General features: G+C 37.8%; 1 protein-coding gene across 3 annotated transcripts; it reads right to left on the bottom strand.

Moving 5' to 3' along the window:
• Positions 1 to 932: 932 nt before the first annotated feature.
• On the bottom strand, positions 933 to 17,227 carry LOC137238211 (uncharacterized). Of its 3 annotated transcripts, none has more exons than XM_067762949.1 (6): positions 17,088 to 17,227; positions 16,279 to 16,883; positions 1,687 to 1,767; positions 1,411 to 1,613; positions 1,195 to 1,348; positions 933 to 1,125 (listed from the first exon to the last, which is right to left on the bottom strand). In XM_067762949.1, exons 3-6 carry the CDS (start codon positions 1,760 to 1,762, stop codon positions 956 to 958), a joined length of 603 nt encoding a protein of 200 aa, XP_067619050.1. In that variant the 5' UTR covers positions 1,763 to 1,767; positions 16,279 to 16,883; positions 17,088 to 17,227; the 3' UTR covers positions 933 to 955. The 3 variants fall into 3 exon arrangements, with proteins under 3 accessions (XP_067619050.1, XP_067619049.1, XP_067619048.1); XM_067762948.1 differs by lacking the exons at positions 16,279 to 16,883; positions 17,088 to 17,227 and adding exons at positions 4,760 to 4,877; positions 4,949 to 5,078; XM_067762947.1 differs by lacking the exons at positions 16,279 to 16,883; positions 17,088 to 17,227 and adding an exon at positions 4,760 to 4,998.
• Between the last annotated feature and the right edge of the window lie 3,072 nt (positions 17,228 to 20,299).

Below are 20,299 nucleotides of genomic sequence, written 5' to 3'. Positions count from 1 at the left end.
TATTTCATTATATTTGATTTTTTTTTCTTTGGAAGTAGAATGAAATGTAAAAGAATTGAATAGGTAGGCATTAAACTTCTTTTTGTTTTAATAGATTATTCAATAAGGAAATTCGAATGCTATAAGCATGATTATGCATGTATACCAAATAAGCTTTAGCCTTTGATATTTCAATTGGTGTGTTTATTTTTTCAAAGGAATAAACATTTGAAAATGCGTTTTGCTTGTTCATATAAACGAGTTTGGTTTTCATAGCAATCGGTCGTTGTTTCCATTGTGAATGATAACTAAGTGTGATATCTTCTGCATAGACGTCAAAATTCCAAAGTGATTGGATCACCTGATTTGTATTTGGCTATCGCTGTCCCATTCTGTATCTCTTTCTATCACCCGCTGAAGATAGGCGCCGCCATATTGAACACCCTGTCAAAACGCTAAAAAGTAGCCATATTGAACATCCTGTCAGGTATTTGACAGATAAGATATCATACTTAGTTATCATTCACAATGGTTCTTTCACATTTGAAAGGACATTTCACGTTTGAAAATACTTTTCAGCTTCTCTCGTAGATGCTTGAGAGGTATTCGGAGTCTAATTTTATTTTATTTTTACAGAAGCTTTTATATCTACTCTTCTAGCAGCCTGTCTCCTCGCTTGTTCTCGCCTTTGCAATTAAGTAAGCAGGCGATACTTTAGAGCGATAAATTTTCACTTTGAGGGCACCCCTCGTGAGCCTAGAGAGGTTGGATTTTCTTTTCGACATAGCGTGGAAGAAAATAACTACAAAAGAAAAAATGTAAGATAGTATAAAGCAAACTATAACTATCCTCTACAAATAAAACACAAGTAAAACTATGGAAATAATCGGTGTACTCGAAAACTCCTTTTTCTGAATAACAACTACGTGAAACGCAATTAAAACAAGAAAAAGTATTTTTAATCTCTCTTAGACATTTAATCATCATATGGAATTAAAACTTCTTCAATTTTAATAATGGGTTCATCAATATGTTTCTGTTTTTGTGTCCAATTAAGTTTGAACTGCTTGTTTTTAGCGCATTTAAATCCAAGTCTGAGATCATCTAGGAAGTATTTATAATTCCAGCCTTCCTTAGTTGTGGCTTCTGAAACACAAACCGAAGAAAAAATTAGGGCCTATTTTAACAAATACCTCATTTACAACCGTTACTTACGATAAAGTACATCCAATAAATTTGGGTAATCTAAAATACGCTTTTTATTGTGCCTACCATCGACATTATAATCCACAATAATATCAATACCCAAAATTTTGTGGAGATTCTTTTTGAAACTTCCGGGCATCAATAGTGCCTTGGCTAGGGCTATCTAAAATGGTATTCAAATGACAACATACATTTAAATTTTATAACTAGATATTATTTTCTTACATATTCACGCCTATTATCCTCTTTTATGTTAATCTCAGCACTCTCTAAATCATCTTGTGTTTTTATGGGAAATATATCCAACTGCGCTCTATGGACGGGGTCAGGTGAACGTCTCGCCTGCTCTATTTTTTCTTGCTGTTTTGCAACATTGCATTGATCTTTAATTAGTCTTACAATCTTGCAGTTTTGTTTGGTTAGCGCATCTTCAAAAATAAAATTGAAAATAAGTTATATCGTTAACTTAACAACGGAATGTTTAGGTAGATTCGGCTTTACCTTTTAACTGTCCAACTTCTTTCCGCAACAATGTCGTTTCTTGGATTAGCAGTTCCATTTTTTCATTAATATCCATATTTTCTGAAATTTAACGTTACACACATTGTATATAAAAAAATACCTTTTTTCTTCTTTTAATATTTAACAAAGTTGGGCATAAGTAAGCAATACGCACAGTTTGTGTACTGTTTTGGGTTCAGTCCTGTCATGAGTTTCATTTACAAAAACAGTGTTTTAATAATTTTTTTAGCTTTTTTACGATATGTGTAATATTTTAATCGATCTCATATTTTTCATATTCTTAGGGATACAACATTTCCGTTACTTTTGCAATTTTTTTTTATATGTAGATGGAAAAAGTACGTATTGCGGAGAATGTAATGAACAAAAGTGTTCTTGTACAATGTATTCGTTTTTATCAAATTAGTTTAAATACATTTTAGAGATATACGCCGCCGAATATAAAAAATATAGACGCGGCGTTAGGCGTGTTACTGTATTTTCTACTCCTTTAAGACTGTCTAGGCCGTTTATTGCTGATGACGAAAATTGCTCCGTATAGTATCAACGGATACGCATCACTGCCAGTTAAAGGAATCCAACTGCGAAATTCAACTATTTCTAACCATTCAAAAGTTATTTAAAAAAGCAGGTGCTTTCAATGCCAGCTCAACACGGATTGCATCACCTAAGTGACGAAGTTATAAGAACAAATCACTAAAAGAAAAGCTATATAATAAATTTAAATGCTCACTTCGCATAATTAAAAAAAAAAAATTAATAAAGAACAATGTGTTCAAATAAAACGACCCAAGTCGAACATGTTTTCAGATGGTCCTCAAGTTATTGCATAAAAAAGAAAATGGTAGATTTTTTCAAAAATTCTCGATTGACTTAAAGAATAAACCAAATCGGTGATGCAAAACCCTTTAGTTGGTTCCAGGGGTTTAAATACTCCTTTGAAATTATTCTTATCTCATATTTAAACCTCTGTCGTTTGTATGAATGAGTTTGAATGAGCATATATCCTTACCATCTTTCAACTTAAAATTGGTTGATTTTCATTTTAAAATGTCATGTTAGTTTAACGAAGACTATTGTAATTAATGTTTCAAGTACGAACGTCTTAAAATTTTTAAAAATTTTATCCAGGGTCCTTTAAAAACTGAAGTTATGTAAATGCGCCTTGAATTGCCGAATTTTAACCCATGAGCTACGCAGTGATATCCAATTAGACAGCTTAGAGTTTGAGGGCGGCATCCTTGGCCGGATGGCTACTTCCTAACATTTCAGGTTGTTTCTGTGGTGTAGCTTGGCAGCATAGCGCGACAAAAACATCTGTCCGAAAGTCTTCGGAGCCACACCTAGACTTTCTAGGAAAGTGATGTCGACGAAGGTATGAGTTCGAAGTCGCAGTCCTATAGCTTCTGTGCTGGCATATGGTGTTACGGCCAGGATACGGGGTAGCGACTGGTGGTCGGAGTTGCTACTGTTCGCACTTCGGAAATTGGTGCTATTAAAAAAAATAGAAAGAACTGGAAGTGCCCTTTGGCGCGATCAACAATAGGCCATCATCGATGCTAATCGTTAAAACTTTGACCCGAGAATTATGACTATTAATAGGCCATTAAGAGCGGCCTAAGTCACCTTTTTACTTGAACAACAATAAGCCAAATATGATTTAAAGAAATCGTGTCGACACCGAGTATTAGGAGTTATCTCAGAACATCTCCTTCAGTGAAACAACACTTTTTACGAGACATACAGACAAAAGTGTGACCGTTTTAAGAATTTCTATTTTTTTTGGCAGACGCAGCAGAACCAGTCACTAAGACCGGGGTTAGTTTCGAAGTCCCTTGGAGTAAGTGAATGAAGGACAGTCCCCGGATTTTTCCAAAATGGCAAAAACGTCGATTTCGTTAAAAAAAAAACCTGGAAAAAGAAGCGGAAAAGATGGGTAATGTTGAATGAGGACAAAACGAAATACCTGCGATCATTGAGCAAAGAGTGAACGGTTTTACACCAATTAAGTACAGGAAACAGAAAAAATTTGAATCCCCGCTTCAAGATTATAAATCTTAAAATTGGATCACTTCTGACATTTTTTAGTTGCCGAGCGCTGATTTCAGCGGTAATAGTTCAGTTTACGGTACCTACCCAAATTTGGGCCAAAATTTTCGAGTGAGGTATCAAAAGACCCGTTCAAAAGATATTAACGAAAAACCGAAAAAACACCCGCGGGTCCCTCCGAACCGGAGGTGGGATCCATAGTATTTTTGCGCAGAACACCTTTCTGCGTTGGCGGCCTTCGGCCGCGCTTATAAAAAATAACTCTGGGCTAAGCCATGCCAAGTCCGGGTGTGTGGTATAACCGTGGCTACCGCCACGGTGATGCCCAATTTTTTTTGTGGGTAAAACACAACAACAACCACATTAAAATCGCCAACTTCAACTGCAAATATCTCCGGACAGAGATAAAATTTTTCTTTTCCGCCTTCGGATTATTGTTCTCGAGATTAATACGCGTCTTTTGACACCTCACTCGAAAATCTTGGCCCAAATTTCGGTGGGTACCGTAAACTGCACTACCATTTCAGCTTTTTTGTTAAGACATGGGAGCTCCCCTATGTAGTTTCGCTTTGGTTAGTTCATAATCCAATTTTCAGTTTGAGTAATTTGCTATCGATATTTCGCAATGTTTTTTAACCACCGCTCGAGATACGAAATGTTTAGTTCTGTGACAGTCCTTATTGGAACTGATTCGATATAGCAATGTGCAAACGCTGTAATTAATGTTCCATTTGGAAAGAACCATAACTTGTTCATTGCGCAGGCCATACCAATAAGTATATTTGCTGGGTAGTCATTTATAAGATGCAACCGTGTATGGAATTCAACACATCGAGTATGGTGTGTTATTCGCGAGTGCGCAGTTCTCCATGTATACATTTTTTTATATTTATTAGAAACAATTCAAGTGCAGAAATGCAAAATGTTGCTTTTGAAAATGTAAGCAAACGTTTATATTTGGCACTCACTTCACTATTGACACAGTTTTATGCAATATATTTACCCTTTTATGCAGCAGCAAACAACGACCATCTGTCGTGTAATGTGCCAACCCTTTTGTGGAGTTTAATGAGGAATATAAAAATTTATGATCAAACGCTAGTTTCCTCACGGTTTATCACCTGCAATACTCTGTTTTAATACTTCTGTTTACTGAATTTAGCTTAAAATTGCACAAAATTCCACAACAAACCGTAAACAACCACAAGCAAGCACGGCCAAATGTCACACCTTTGACATTTTGTTTATTCTTTCGTTGCGTGGGGAAATCGATACGTTCTGTGGTGAACACGCATACAATCCAAACTTAACCCTCATAAAGATAATACATATTTAAACATTTCACATTGAATAAACAAAAAAAAATTTTTTTTTCAAACAGAAAATTTTTGTGATAGTAGGGCTGATTACATTCACGACGGCGGTGTAGCCACCACATTTGTCATATTATTTTTATACTCAGCGTGCTTTGCACACAGAGTATATTAACTTTAATTGGATAACGGTTGGTTGTACAGGTATACAGGAATCGAGATAGATATAGACTTCCATATATCAAAATCATCAGTGTCGAAAAAAAAATTGATTTAGCCATGTCCGTCCGTCCGTCTGTCCGCTAACACGATAACTTGAGTAAATATTTAGATATCTTCACCAAATTTAATACACGTGCTTATCTGGACCCAGAATAGATTGGTATTGAAAATGAGCGAAATCGGATGATAACCATGCCCATTTTTTATATATATAACATTTTGGAAAACGCAAAAAACCTGATTATTTAGTAAATAATAGACATAGAATGTTTAAATTTGACGTGTGGACTGACATTGAGACTCTTGATACAAATTTGATAAAAAATTTTAAAATGGGAGTGGCACCGCCCACTTGGGATAAAATCAATTTTATAAATATTATTAATCAAAAATCGTTAAACCTATCGTAACAAAATTCGACAGAGAGGTTGCCTTTACTATAAGGAATGCTTTGAAGAAAAATTAACGAAATCGGTTAAGGACCACGCCCACTTTTATATAAAAGATTTTCAAAAGGGTCGTGGACGAATAAAATAAGCTATATCTTTGCAAAAAAGAGCTTTATATCAATGGTATTTCATTTCCCCAAGTGAATTTATAACAGTAAATAGGAAAAACTTCAAATTTAAAAAAGGGCGTGACACTGCCCCTTTTATGACTAAGCAATTTTCTGTGTTTCGGGAGCCATAACTCGAAGAAAAATTAACGGATCGTAATAAAATTGGGTACACAGATTTTTCCTACAGCAGGAAATATTTCTAGAAAAAATGGACGAGATCGGTTAAAGACCACGCCCACTTTTAAATAAAAGATTTTTAAAAGGGTCGTGAACGAAAATAATAAGCTATATCTTAGTGAAAAAGAGCTTTGTATCAATAGAATTTTACTTTTTAAATTGAATTAGATCATTAAATTGGAAAACACTAAAATTTTCGAAAATGGGTGTTGCACCGCCCCTTTTTAGACTAAGAAATTTTCTGTGTTTCGGGAGCCATAACTCGAAGGAAAATTAACGGATCGTAATGAAATTGTGTACACATATTTTCATTATGGCACAAAATGTTTCTAGTAAAAATGGACGGGAATGCTTAAAGATCACGAAAACTTAGATATAAAAAAAAGTTTAAAAGGGTCGTAGACTAGAATAATAACCTACAACTTAGCAAAAATAGTTTTGAATCAATGATATTTCACTTATCAAATTTTATTGTAAGAGGAAATGGGGAGACATTTATTTTTTAAACGGGCGTGTTATGTAGAAAAGTAATTTATTGAAATGAAATGTGCAATTGAAGCTCACGCTGAGTATATAATGTTCGGTTACACTCGAGCTTAGACACCTTTACTTGTTTTTGGATAACTTGCATTTTTAATAACTTGAGGACCAGTTGAAAACATGTTCGACATAGGTCATTTAATTTGAATTCGTTGTTCTTTATTAATTTTCTGAAAAAAATTATGCAAAGTGAGCATTTAAATTTATTATATAATTTTTGTTTTAGTGTTTTGTTTTAATAACTTGATCAATTCGGTGATGCAAAATCCGTGTGGAGCTGGCACTGAAAGCGCCATGAACAATAAACGGCCTAGAATGTATTTAATGAGTAAAAAATATAGTAGTATGTTCGACATTCGACGGCGGCGCACAGTGGACTGGATTTGGCTTTCAGTGGACTTACGGAAATGAAAAAAAATATTAGTTAATAACACAATAGCTTTGATGGGGATCGATTTTAAGTTTCATTACATGATGTTTTTATATATGAGTATTTTTTCATAAAGTCTTAAACAAAAAAGTTATAGCAAATAAAAAAAATTTATGTATGGGAAAAATCACATTTTTACCGTTAACTCATTTTCCTCACATTTCCTCAAAACTTGATTAGCTTATTTATATAGTTAGGGTTATATACTATGCAATATACTCGGTTTCATGGTTCGAAAAGGTTCGCGTTTTGTTTTTTGTTTTTTTGATTTTTTTTTTTACTGTTTGTATTGTGAATCACTTTTTAATTCTGGGTAATATTTAAAAAAAATAATATTTGATAATTCGTATTATACATTTAATTTTTTTATATCGAAGTTATATTTAACAATCCAAAAAAGTTTCAAATCAAAAATTTAGCTATTCCAGCTTGTTCGTTAATTTTATTTATTTTGTGTTTTTTTTTTGTTTATGTGAAGCTTACTATTACTATTCCAACGAACAAGGTTAGTACCAAAAGTAAGAAAGTAATTAAAAGAAAAAATTATATGATCGGTCAATAGTCCATGAAATCTCCAAATATATATATATATATATATATATATATATATATAGGTATATGACCAAAAAAAAAAAAAAAAACTAAAAAATAACAAATTTTATTATTTTCAGTAAATGTTGCGTTTCATATGTAGTATTTATATTCGAACCCAATTAAAATTGAGAAACTAAAATATTTAGTTTTCTGTATCATAGTCGAGGTTTTGCGATAGGAGTAGTAGAGATTTCACTTCTTCGCATATTTCCTCATGCTTACTAGGTAATTTCGATCTCCTCGATGAAATAAATGGGTCAGAAGTAACTAACAAATTATTTAAAATGTCCTCATTTGTGGCTTTGCGGCTAATGTTTCTTGCATGGTCTCGACGATATTCTCTAAAATCTTTATTTCAGGATTCAGCGACTTCTTCGGACAACTTTCCAATAGGAATGGAACCAAAATGCTCTATTATTGAAGCCCCATGTACTAAAATTTTATGCACACTTGAAGGCATGTAATACCATTCATATAGTTCAACGTAAACTCGAATGGTTTCTCTGGCGTACATGTTGAACTTTTGTACATCTATTGGACACCCACATGAAAGTGCCCCTAATATTGTAGAGAATCTTTGAATGAGATTTTCACTAACACCAGTTATAGAGGCGGTAGTTTTAATGTCAGCGAAAAATCGTCTAGCGGTATTTCCAGCATTCGTTCTACCGTGTCCTTGCTTTACCACGTCTACCAATAAACCAGTCTGGTTTCTGAAAGAATTCTGTACCGCTCTCCGCTTTTCTACCAATTTAGATTTATTAGCTCCTTTCGCTATCCACGATTTAAATTCTAATCGGTAAGATATATGAAGAATACACTCCATAAACCGAATTCTCGCATTCAGAGTTGACATCCCATATTTGTAAATGTCAGTATCAACGTCTATGTTAAAAATTAAAGTGAGGTCATTCATTTATTTTGGGGTAGCCTTACATATGTCAAAACGTTGCGTGGATGTATCACTCAAAATTGATGAAGCTTTTCCATCAATCATGGTTAGTACTAATGCATGGTTCAACTATATGGTTGGCTCATCTGTACAATAACAAAATATGTCTGTTTAAATTGTCAAAATCTGTGTATTAGTGTTGGTGCGAATTGTATGGAATAGAAAAAGAAAACAGATAAAACTTGGCGGTTTTTGTATGTGTAAGAAAATTTTGCCAATGTGTTGGTGGCAGACTCAAAATGCCATCTCCTATTGACAATCCCATCGCCCATGCAATGAAATGAATAAAATCAGCTGATGAGATGAGCCAACCATATAATTGAAACATGGTACTAATGAGTGACTGACTTTACCTTTCTCACATTTTGTTTCCGTTAAATTGTCGATTTCGAATTGAATCGCACTCATTTCTTGAGTGATAGTATATTTGTTTCCTTGCACAAATTTGAAAAAATTTCGTCGAGTTTTCGCGAATTTTGCACACATTTTTTAAATAAAATTGAAAGCTTGTGGGTTAGACCTTGATACATATTTTTATTGAGAAATAGTAAAAATTATTTTGCTGAAGCCAAAATTGCTGGAAATCGGAAAAAATACCTAGATGTACACATATGCTCGTTAGGGTATGTCGATATGAAACCCGGTTACTAAAAGTGTCATAACTTTTTTAAATTAGGTTTTACGAAAAAATGTTATATAACAATAAATTATGCAAAAAGATCACAGAATACGAAAATATACATTTAAAATCCTAAGTCCCTACTTTTCAATTTCGGTCCACTGTGCGGCGGCGGCGTTTATCGTCGGCGTATATCTCTAATCCAGTAGCCTGTTCGTCCAATGCTTGATGGGCAAACTACTATGGCCGTACTGTCTCAACCCACCAAGCTTGCCTATAGGCTTTGAGTCTCGTCGCACTTGTCAACACTATGTTCTTCGCCACCATGTCTAAAGGTGGGACGTGTAATCTTCCTGAAATTTAATTTAAGAACATACATGATAGCCCGCTGGGGGAACTCCATCGTATTGTATAAGGACTATTAAATGTATTCATTCATTCGGGATGACTTTCGAATTATTTGGGAAAGCCTTGATTCTGAGTTATCCCGAATTGGTACAGAAGTTGTCTCGCAATGATTCCGAAGTGAGCCTGTTACTGTCCCGAAATGGTTTCGAAATAGTCTTGAATCATCCGGAAGTTGTCACGAAATAATACCTTAAATAATCAGGAAGCGTTTCCGAATTTCTTCCGAATTGGTTCCGGAATTTCCACAAAATGGTGCCGAAGTAGTACCAAAATGGGCCAACAATATACGATACAGTTCCCTTCAAAAATATATCAAAGTCAATCCTTATGCATGGTCAAAGGCGACACTTAGCTCCATATTACCCTCACTAGGCACCTTGTCGTTGGTGTGAGGGCTTAGCCGAACTCCATAGCGCCCGACTATGAGGCGGAGCTGTTTAGCACTGACATCTACGCCGTTTCGCCTCATAGGAGGGCGGCGGGATGTCGGTGACCAAGAACTGCCAACCCCCTAATCCAGGGTGTTATGCGGACCGTGCCTATTGGACGATTTGCAGCCAGGGGATAAATTCGGCTGTATTCGAACGGAGCCTTCCCGATACCGGGCCACCTCGGGAAGTATTTATGGCCTTACCACAGTAAGGGGCGCTGCTGTGGCGGACGGTTCTTACCCCGTATATAATACTGGACCGCTGAGCCCGCCTTGTCGGGCAGGTGGTCGTACGACCAAGATGAACGACTCATTACCTGATTGTAATAAGGACGATGTAAAGAGGAGGACTGAGTCGCAATCCAAGGACGACAAATACGAATTAAGCAATGCGTCGGACTCGGGGAGCGAAAGTAGTGCTGATTCAATGAACTCCGTGCTGGAGAAGCACACAAATGAAAACGGAGTAGAACAGTGGAGAAGGATACGGAGCAAAGGTAGTAAAAGAGCTCTCTCTCAGTGCCGTGAAGCACTAAGAATTGTACAACGCTTGGGAGCAGTGGTCGACCCAACAGAAGTGGAGATTGAGCGCTTGGAATGGGCCCATGAAGCGGTAGAAGTAGGTCGAAGGCAGTTAATAAGGTTTGCTGCGAGAAACCCTCGGTTCTGCAACCGGTACGAGGAGGAAGAAGCGTCGAATGGCAGATTGAAGAGGCAACGTTCGGAGGAAAGCGACAAGCCTGCTTTCAAGAGGCAGAAAGGACCCAGTCCTAGAGCCGCGAGGCAGGGCAGTCGCATAGACAAGACAACGAGGCCCAAAGCTGTAAGACAGATGGGCCCCAATAGCGAGGTAGCAACTACCTCGAAAGCTGCGAGTCAGGGGGAAGTTCCAACTACGGAAGTAGGAGATAAGCCAAAGGGAGATAACGCTAAGACTCCCGCTTTCTCGGAGGTGCTAAAGGGAGTTAAGCTAAGACTCCGGCTTTCTCGGAGGTGCCAAAGGGAGATAACACCAAAACTCCGGCTTTTCCCGAGAAGATGAGTGATGTAGCAAAGCAGTCACTGACTGTGGCGCTGGTTGGTCGTAGCAGTCCTTTCGGACAAATGACTACTGAAAAGTGGAGATCTGTGGAAAGGGAGCTTATTAGCTTAATGCTTAAGATGATGTGGGAACAACCAAGTAAGCCCCTTCCAACCTTTGATTCGGGGGGATGGTATAATGGTGTGAAGATGATAGCGTGCGACAACATCCCGAGCTTGCGGTGGCTGGAGGAAGTGGTTCCAAACCTCCAAAGGCAAGGCACGAACGCGCGGTTTGAGTTGGTGGATAATGCGTGATGAAGTCGGAGGATATACTGCGACTTCTGCAGAATCAGAATTTGAACATACCCACACAGGATTGGAAGGTACTTACTGTATCTCGGCCTACCGAGGATGGTCAGTTTTACACCTTCCAAATAAACAAGCAGGCGGAGGATATTTTGTACACGCAGCTTGGCAAAATGTGTTTTGGCACTTGCAAAATTTACATGCGACTCAGGAAAAAAGTCCCGAGGATAAAAACCCTAACACGCTAGAGGTGGGTGAATTCGAAAAGGACCTCAAAAGCCTAAGGGAGAAAAGGCAGGTGGAGGTCCCCGACGTCACCACGAAGGTGTTAGAAGAGGACCAACCGCCAAATGGTGCTGTGACTCGCACAGAGGAACACCCGGCACAACAGTCACGATAGGCTGAAGTGGGCCTCGAATAATCTAAACCAAAAGGGCAAGGGGAGGACGACGACGTCAAGACGAAGGTGGTGGAGGGGGACAAACAGCCCAATGGTGCTGCGAGTCCTACAGATAAACCTCCAACACAGTAAAGTGGCGTCGAGCGAACTCCTCCTAACCCTTGAGGAGGGTTCCTTTGACGTGGCGCTGATCCAGGAGCCGTGGCTCTCATCGGGAGGTAATGTTTATGGACTTAGCGCGCGCTGGTTTGGCGTTTACTACGCGCAAACGGAAGGACGGGTGCGAGCTGTAGTAATGGTAAGGAGACAACTGCATCCATATATGCTGCCTAATTACACCACTGAGGACCTCGTAGCGGTGGCCGTTGAGCAAAAGCATAAGCAGGCATTTATCCTGGCGTCCTGCTACATGGCCCATGCTACGGAGGTTCCACCAATGGAGTGAAAAAGGCTAGTATAGGAGGAAGGGTGCAAAGGGCGGTTGGTCATAGGCGCAGATGCAAATGCGCACCACAATGCGTGGGAAGGAGCAGATACGAACGAGAGAGGCGAATCCCTATTTTGTTACATCTTGCAAACCAGTTTGCAGATAGCCAACAGAGGAAATGTCCCTACATACATTGGTCCAACATCCAGCAATGTTCTGGATATTACATTGAGCTCCGAGCGTGATATATCAAGGTATGATTGGATGGTTCTTGATAGACCATCCTTCTCCGACCATGCGTATATCAGCTTCAGCATCCCCCTAAAGGGGGTAGAGAAGGGAGGAACCTTTAGAAACCCTAGGTCAACGAACTGGACTAAATTCCAGAAACATGTAGAAATCTGGGTCAACCCAAAGAGGTTGCCAATGTGGAGGAACTGGAGGAGTCGAATGAATTCCTAACAAGGATGCTTATGATTGCGTATAACAAAGCTTTCCCTCTAAGAAGATTCAGAGGAAAAGCAAAGCCGCCATGGTGGAGCAATGAGCTGAGTCTTCTAAGAAGACAGGTAAAAGAAATGTTTAAGCTCGCAAAGACCGTGAAATTACCAGGGCGAAGAGAAAATCATGGAAAAGTTTCTGTACGGACATAGAGTGCTCCAGCGAAACAGCACGGTTGAAAAAAGTCCTAGCAAAAGGAAACATAGTCCAGGGACTAATAAAGAAAGAGAACGGGGAATGGTCACGTAATAGTGAGGAATCCCCTGAGGTGCTTCCCGACACACATTTCCCATCGGGAGACGGTTTAGAAGAGCCAGCAGACATCACTCACACTTAGATCATGGAGCTAGTAATGCCGGGCTTGGTGATCGATACCAAGATAGAATGGGTAGTGAAAACGTTTTCTAAGTTTAAATCGCCGGGCCCAGACGGTATACTCCCGGCCATGCTACAACTTTCAAGTATGGCGGTCGTGGAACGGCTTAAAATAATATTCGATGGGTGCATAAGGCTGAACCATGTACTTCACTCTTGGAGAACTGCTCGTGTAGCTTAGACCCATTAGCTTAATCATCATTTCTGCTCAAAACCTTTGAGAGGCTGATAGATGTGTACATGAAGTCCAACGTGGATGAAAAGCTGCTCTCCACAACACAGCATGCATACACCAAAGGCAAGTCGGTAGACACCGCATTGCATAGGGTGGTAATAAGCATAGAGAAATCCTTGGAATATAAGGAGTATGCTCTAGGAATCTTCTTGGACATTGCCGGGGCTTTCAATAATGTTGCAAAATGGGCAATAATGTTGCAAAATGGGCAATTATGGATGGTCTTAATTACGTTAAAGTACATCCTGCCTTAATCAGATGGATCGGCTGCATGTTAAATTGCAGAAAGATTACATCACAATGGGGATTGTACGAGGCCACGAAATCAGTGGACAGGGGAACGCCGCAGGGAGGGGTGCTATCACCTCTGCTGTGGACGCTGGTCATAAACCAACTGCTCAGGCGATTCGATGAGGGACCCGTAAAACTTACGGCTTACGCAGATGACGTTGCAATTTTAATAAGTGGAAAGTGGCTTCTAACGATTAGTTCTGTAATGGATCGGGCGCTTCGGGATATTCATACCTTGGCATCTAATGTCGGGTTGAAAATCAGTGCGGAGAAGACGGATATGGACTTGTTTACAAAGTAGTACAAGGTCCCAAATTGGATCAGGCCTAAGTTAGGAGGGGTGACCTTTCAGGAGAAACCTTGCACAAAATATCTAGGAATCATACTAGACAGTAAGCTGTCATGGAAGCTCAACGTGGAGGAGAGGGTTAAGAAAGCCTCAACACTATGCATGTAAAAGATGGGAATGAAAAAGCGGACGAACTAGCTAAAAAGGGCGCATCCCTTGAAGCTTGCTCCGCAGACGTCCCAATTAGACTGGGCGAGATTAAGCGAAGGCGAGAGGTGCACATAATCGACCAAGCGGGAAAGGCGTGGGTTCAAGCGCGGGGCTGTAAAGTGTGGAAGATTATGTGTAGGTCTTCTAACCTTGGACTAACAAAGTTGCTTCTATCATTAAAAAGAGAGGACTGTAGACTATTGACAGGTATTCTGACTGGACACTGCCTTCTGGCGTCACATGCCTTTAAACTAGGCTTGGTCAGTGATAGCAGATGTAGGAAGTACGGGTTGGAGGAGGAAATGAGCGTGCACGTTCTGTGCCAGGCTAAGACTCCAGCTATTAGGAGTGATACAGCTGTCATATCTAGAAGCAGCAAGTGGCTTAAGTCCTAGGAAGCTGCTAGTATTTGCCAAGAGGACGGCTTTATTTTATAACATAGGTCCTGGTTTTTGATGGGGTTTTTCAGTTTGGTCGTTAAAACAAATTTCTGGTAACACTACGGACACTCAATCAGTCTATGTGAGGTCCTCATGGACCGGCCAGTTCAACCTAACCTAACCTAGCTCCATATTAGTTGCTGTGCACAACCCCTTCCACCCCCCTTTTATTCACTCCTAAAATAAATAAATTTTTTATCGTCGGCCTTTCATACATATGTACATACCACACCGTGCGACGGCCACCGTGGTGGGATCGAGCACCGGGCAAAGCAACATCAAAATTTAGAAACAAGTTTTTCAATTAGAAAAAAATTGTTTCTAAGTGGGGTCGCCACTCGGCAAACATTCTGGATATATTTATGGAAAGCTTCTCCGTTCGGGGTGGGCGTAAAACATGTAGGTCCCGTCCCTCCAATTTGTAAGATTAAGTAAAAGGTGCATGATGCAAATGGTGAAAAATGCTCGGCCCCGAATCTCTTCGGAGGTATTTAGCGCTTTGCTTTTTTTATTTCTTATTTAAAACTAGCAAGGTACCCGGCGTTGTTCGGGTTGAGCAGATACCTTCACGTTACTCAAAGTCAAGCAATCAGTATATACAATTTTTTTTATCTTCTTCAAAATCTTATTCTTACCCTTTATAATTTCCTTATATCTCCCTCTCCTTTTTTTACACCCTCTACGTCTCTCCTTCTTTTTTCTTAGATTCCTCATTCCTCTAATTTATCATTCTTTGCTTTAATTTTCAAAATTTTTTCTTTGTCACACACAATTCATACTCAAAATCTCATAACTTAATCAAAATATTTTAGCTGTACAATTTTTGTCTATCATTTCCTATAGACAGCTATTTTACAATAGAATGCTTAAATTTAATAAAAACTTTTAAATCACTCATTGGAAGCGCTTTAACTTTTTGTGAATTCCATGCTATAACCAAACTGCACTTAAGTACGTACATGGCGTATGAGTAACTTTTGCTGACATACAAAATTTGTCGCACCATCCAGTGGCACACGTGAAATTGAAAAAAAAATTTATTTAAAATTCTTAGTTGTGAAATATGAAAAACCTTCGTCTTGATCGAAGGAACCTATAACCAAAACACACACACACACAGAATTTGATTTATATATATAGATTCCATTGTTTTTATATATATTAGCTTAGCTTCCCCTGTATGTTTGTATGTAACAATTTATACCAAATAATTAAAAAAAAAAATGTTACGTTTACGCACCGGTAACCCTATTTCCAAGTTTCAGTGTAATTGCTGGGTTTTAAATAAGGCATTGTGTCTATTGTTGTTATTCTGTAGGCCAAGCGAAAAAAAATCCTTACGAATAACCACTTCAAAAAAATATGACTCATACCAATCGCCAAAAAATCCAAATTCAATTAGCTAAGATGGTGTCATCAAAAAATAAGACAATCTGCAAATGTGTGGGTAGATGCAGTTACTTATATAACCAACAACCACAAAAAAAAAGATCAACCATATACCAGCAACGTTCACTTTTTTAGCTATTCCTCATACTTCACAACCGGAACTTATGTAACAAATTCTGTGCAGAGAAGAACAATCAACATTGAGTTAAAAAATGGAGCAATGACCCGCACCACCTCATAAACATAGTACAAAAAGAAAAAAGTTCAATGACAAAGCAACCGTTATTATTTATTAAGTTGAGTTCATAGCCCAAATTCCTTTACTCCATTGAATCGTAAGTGAATGAATGACATTTCAGTGTAACCAATTTCGATTTACAATTATCACTCACCTTTGATATTTGGATGTATTTAAAGCCGTTTGTATGTATGTATGTATGTAACCTGCTGGGGAGGGTAGGGCGCTACTTGTATGCGGCCAAAATTAGCTGAGTAGGTTTGCCGACTTGTCTTGTAAGACCTTAATGCGTTAATCGGTTTTCTGTTGTTTGTTATTTTTTTAATTATTTTTTTATTTTTTTAGCGCTGTCAATTTTAAGCTTAAGAAAAAGCGCAAACAAAGCAATTAAATTTTTTTGCTATAAAAAGTAAAAGCTTTTTTAAATTAGTTATTTTTTTTGGTTATAACAAATGGTCTGCTTTTTTGGACAATGTTTTTTTTTCTCTCTTTTGCTTTAACAAACTTTTAGGGGTTGTGCGCACGTTGTTCGCTTATCACTCACTCACTCACACACTTGTATTTGTATGCAATGCATAGGTATGTGGCCCACTCTCTGCTGCCGTTATATCTATGCAGGTATGCGTATAAATTTTTATACTACGAAATACTCGTAAGCATATACTTGCGTATGCATGTATGTATATTTTACTGATACAGAATTTTCTGTCGTTATTTCGATTTTTCGACTACCAAAAAACTTTTTTTGCTTACTTTACACTAAGGGATAACCACCGTTGAATAAATGTATACTTATGTATGTATGTATATATATATATAGCTACATACATATGTATAAATGCACTTATCTATCATATATGTATTTTACATATATCTATTTAGCAATATATTTAAAAAAATTTTTTTTTTAGTGCGCACTTAAAATAATTTGTATAAAATTTTAGCTTTTTAAGCTTTGCAAACCTTTTAATCAAAACTTGTTTGAGCTTTTATCACTAAATTCTACAAAAATTTGCTTGCTAAACCAAAGGAATTGAACAAAATTTTTCTTTTGTCTAAAAACTTCAGAGCTCCGCGTTCTTTTCCAAAACGAACTGTCTACAACGGTGATGAAAATTTCACTGCGTCAAAAACGTTTTACGATTTTCCATGCTACCCAAGAAGATAGTAAAATTGCGCGTTGCACGATGTGCCCGAAGAAAAGAGAATGAGCATAAGGTAAATATACTCTCCAAAAGTCACCCCCATCACCCATAGTGCTGCTGAGTTAGTACCATGATTTCAAACCGATTACTTCTTAAGCTTAATGTACCGCAATTTCAATAACAATATTTAGGAATTGGCTATCTCTAAAAACTCGGCCCATGTATTGGAACATCTCGATTAAAAATTCGTGTAGATATTTTGTTAAAATTTTTATTATTTCTGCGATGTGTGGACTTCTTGGGGGAATTCAGTGCCTTACTTCATAGTTGAGTAGAATGCAGCTCAATAAGCAGCATTAAGAGTTAGTGAGTGTGTATGAACCAAACCAGGAAAACAAAGAAAAATAATCAAGCGAAGTAAACTCAATGACTTCCTCAGGTCGATAGTCTTAGTCACTAGTCCCTTTCTTAAAGTAGTATAATTATATATAAAATCGTATTTCTTATAAACATATAAAATAAATTCAGTGATCTACTTCAAAGTTGAGTAGAAAGGAGTTCATTTAGATAACATTAAGAGCGAGTGAGTGTATATAAACCAAACTAGGAGAAACATAATCAAGAGAAGCGAATCGAAAGAAAAGAATACACTGTCAAACCGACATTTGCAGAAAATGGAGAAATAGATAGGAAGATAAGAACGAAAAATGAAGGAGGCCTCAAGGTCGGTTAAATATGTGTCAAGTTATGTTAGTAACGTAAGTTCAGCTTAAATTACCCCTAGGTTTTATGGAGTCAGAATTGATTGACATATCCACAACACTGCCACCTCCGCGATTTGGATGTTGGATAACGCCAATGTTGTGAACGGTGTTGTCGGACAAGGCTACATCTGTGTGATTAATACCACAATAGTCAGCTGTTTCTTGTCCCCGAATGTCCCCATTTAAACGTACAGGGACAAGCTTTAACTTATTGAAGATGACCTGATAGATCTAACTGGTAACCTGAGCGGACGCCTTAATCACAAGAGTCATGGAACGGGAAAAGCCGTAAACTAATACTCGTGTAAGGTTAGTACTTGTTAGTGCGATGAAATACCGACGGCAGGGCTTTGGATACTCGATCAGCCTGTTGCCAACCGCTGCTGTATATAGAGTCATAGAGGGTCTAATTGTCAGTGATCACATTCAGATCACTTTCCACCTTGACGATCCCGGTCAGAGGTAGATATGGACCAGGTCACGCAAAACATTGATATGCGACGCATTCAAATTCGACGCTATCAGGTGTTCCGCATCGGTACAGGAGAATGAAGAAGTCAGACTTCTAGACATAATAAAAAAACAAAATCGTCCACACATCTCCGAAAACCCCAACTCCTTCCACAAGAAGTTCATCCTCTAACGTCTCGCAAAATATAGTATTTTACTCACACTCGAATTCAAACGTGCTCGTCATGAATAAAAAACAAAAAACAAAATAAAATAAACTAAACATATCCAACAACACTAAACAAACCAAAATTGAGAAAGCTTTCATTGCGCATGTCCTTTTTACAGCTCACGTGAGCTAACTAACGAACAATATAACGGTACGTTTACGCTCGCAGTCACTTAACTAAATGCATTTATATACCTAGCGGTGCTTAGGCAACAAGGTATTATAATTTCTTCTGCGTTCCGGTTCGCAACTCTGGCATTGCACCCAATACCAAGGTATATATTGTTCTGTTTTACCTGAAACTAACTTTTCTTATTTATATTTTTTTATACTCAGCTGAGCAGAGCTCACAGAGTATATTAATTTTGTTCGCATAACGGTACCCCGTAACGGCATAAACTAATCGAGATAGATATATACTTCTATATATCAAAATGATCTGGGTGAAAAAAAAATTCATTTAGCCATGTCCGTCCGTCCGTCCGCCCGTCTGTAAACATGATAACTTAAGTAAATTTTGAGGTATATTGATGAAATTTGGTAAGTAGGTTCCTGGGCTTCAGCTGAGCAGAGCTCAGAGAGTATATTAATTTTGTTCGCATAACGGTACCCCGTAACGGCATAAACTAATCGAGATAGATATAGACTTCTATATATCAAAATGATCTGGGTGAAAAAAGAAATTCATTTAGCCATGCCCGTCCGTCCGCCCGTCTGTAAACACAATAACGTGAGTAAATTCTGAGGTATCTTAATGAAATTCGGTATGTAAGTTCCTGGGCACTCATCTCAGATCGCTTTCTAAAATGAACGAAATCGGACTATAACCACCCCCACTTTTTCGATATCGAGAAATCGAAAAAGTGCGTTAATTCATTACCAAAGACGGATAAAGCGATGAAACTTGGTAGGGTTGACCTTATAACGCAGAATAAAAAATTAGTAAAATTTTGGACAACGGGAGTGGCACCGAGCTTTTTAAAAGAATGTAATTTAAAAGTTTTGCAAGCTGTAATTTGGCAGCCGAGTATGTAATGTTCGGTTACACCCGAACTTAGCCCTCCTTACTTGTTTTAACTTGTCATCTTTCAATTGTTATTGTTATTATTAGTTATTGCTATAAGATATAAATCTTGTCACTCTCTTATACTTCAGCAATTCCTTAGAATTTTGCTACCTATATCTTAGTGTTATTTTATAAAAATCGCCCACAAGTTTTAATGAAACAAATATTAAAATAAAACATCCACATAAGAGGAGAATAGCATCGCATCACATATATACAATCATACTTATGACTATATGTGATGTCATTTGACACACTTCATATACGTAAGACCTTAATCCTTTCCATTATGTATTAAAATAAAGTGGTGCGTTGTAGGGAGGGAGGTAGTGCCCAATTGTCTGTAAAGATATGACGCCACATTTATACTTGCATATGAATAGAGTTTCAGAGTTTATTTATGTATATTTATGTGTTTACAAATTGGCCCTTGAAATTATTTATTTCGTAGGTCTAACTTTTGTTTTTGGAGTCTATCCGTTTAAAAATAGAGAGGTGGATTGAAAGGTATCGCGAGTTAT

The sequence above is a fragment of the Eurosta solidaginis genome, chromosome 1, assembly GCF_040869045.1.
Source record: "Eurosta solidaginis isolate ZX-2024a chromosome 1, ASM4086904v1, whole genome shotgun sequence".
NCBI classification, from domain to species: domain Eukaryota; kingdom Metazoa; phylum Arthropoda; class Insecta; order Diptera; family Tephritidae; genus Eurosta; species Eurosta solidaginis.
The sequence above is the reverse complement of the archived record's forward strand: the minus strand, read 5'-3'. Positions and strand labels throughout refer to the sequence as shown.

Bases quoted from the DNA above. Each gene is read 5' to 3' on its own strand.
- LOC137238211 (XM_067762949.1), bottom strand. From the start codon at position 1,762: ATGGATATTAATGAAAAAATGGAACTGCTAATCCAAGAAACGACATTG. The intron at 1,614-1,686 runs GTAAAGCCGAAT...TTATTTTTGAAG, and splicing joins AGAAGTTGGACAGTTAAAAG to ATGCGCTAACCAAACAAAAC. The intron at 1,349-1,410 runs GTAAGAAAATAA...ATACCATTTTAG, and splicing joins AGGATAATAGGCGTGAATAT to ATAGCCCTAGCCAAGGCACT.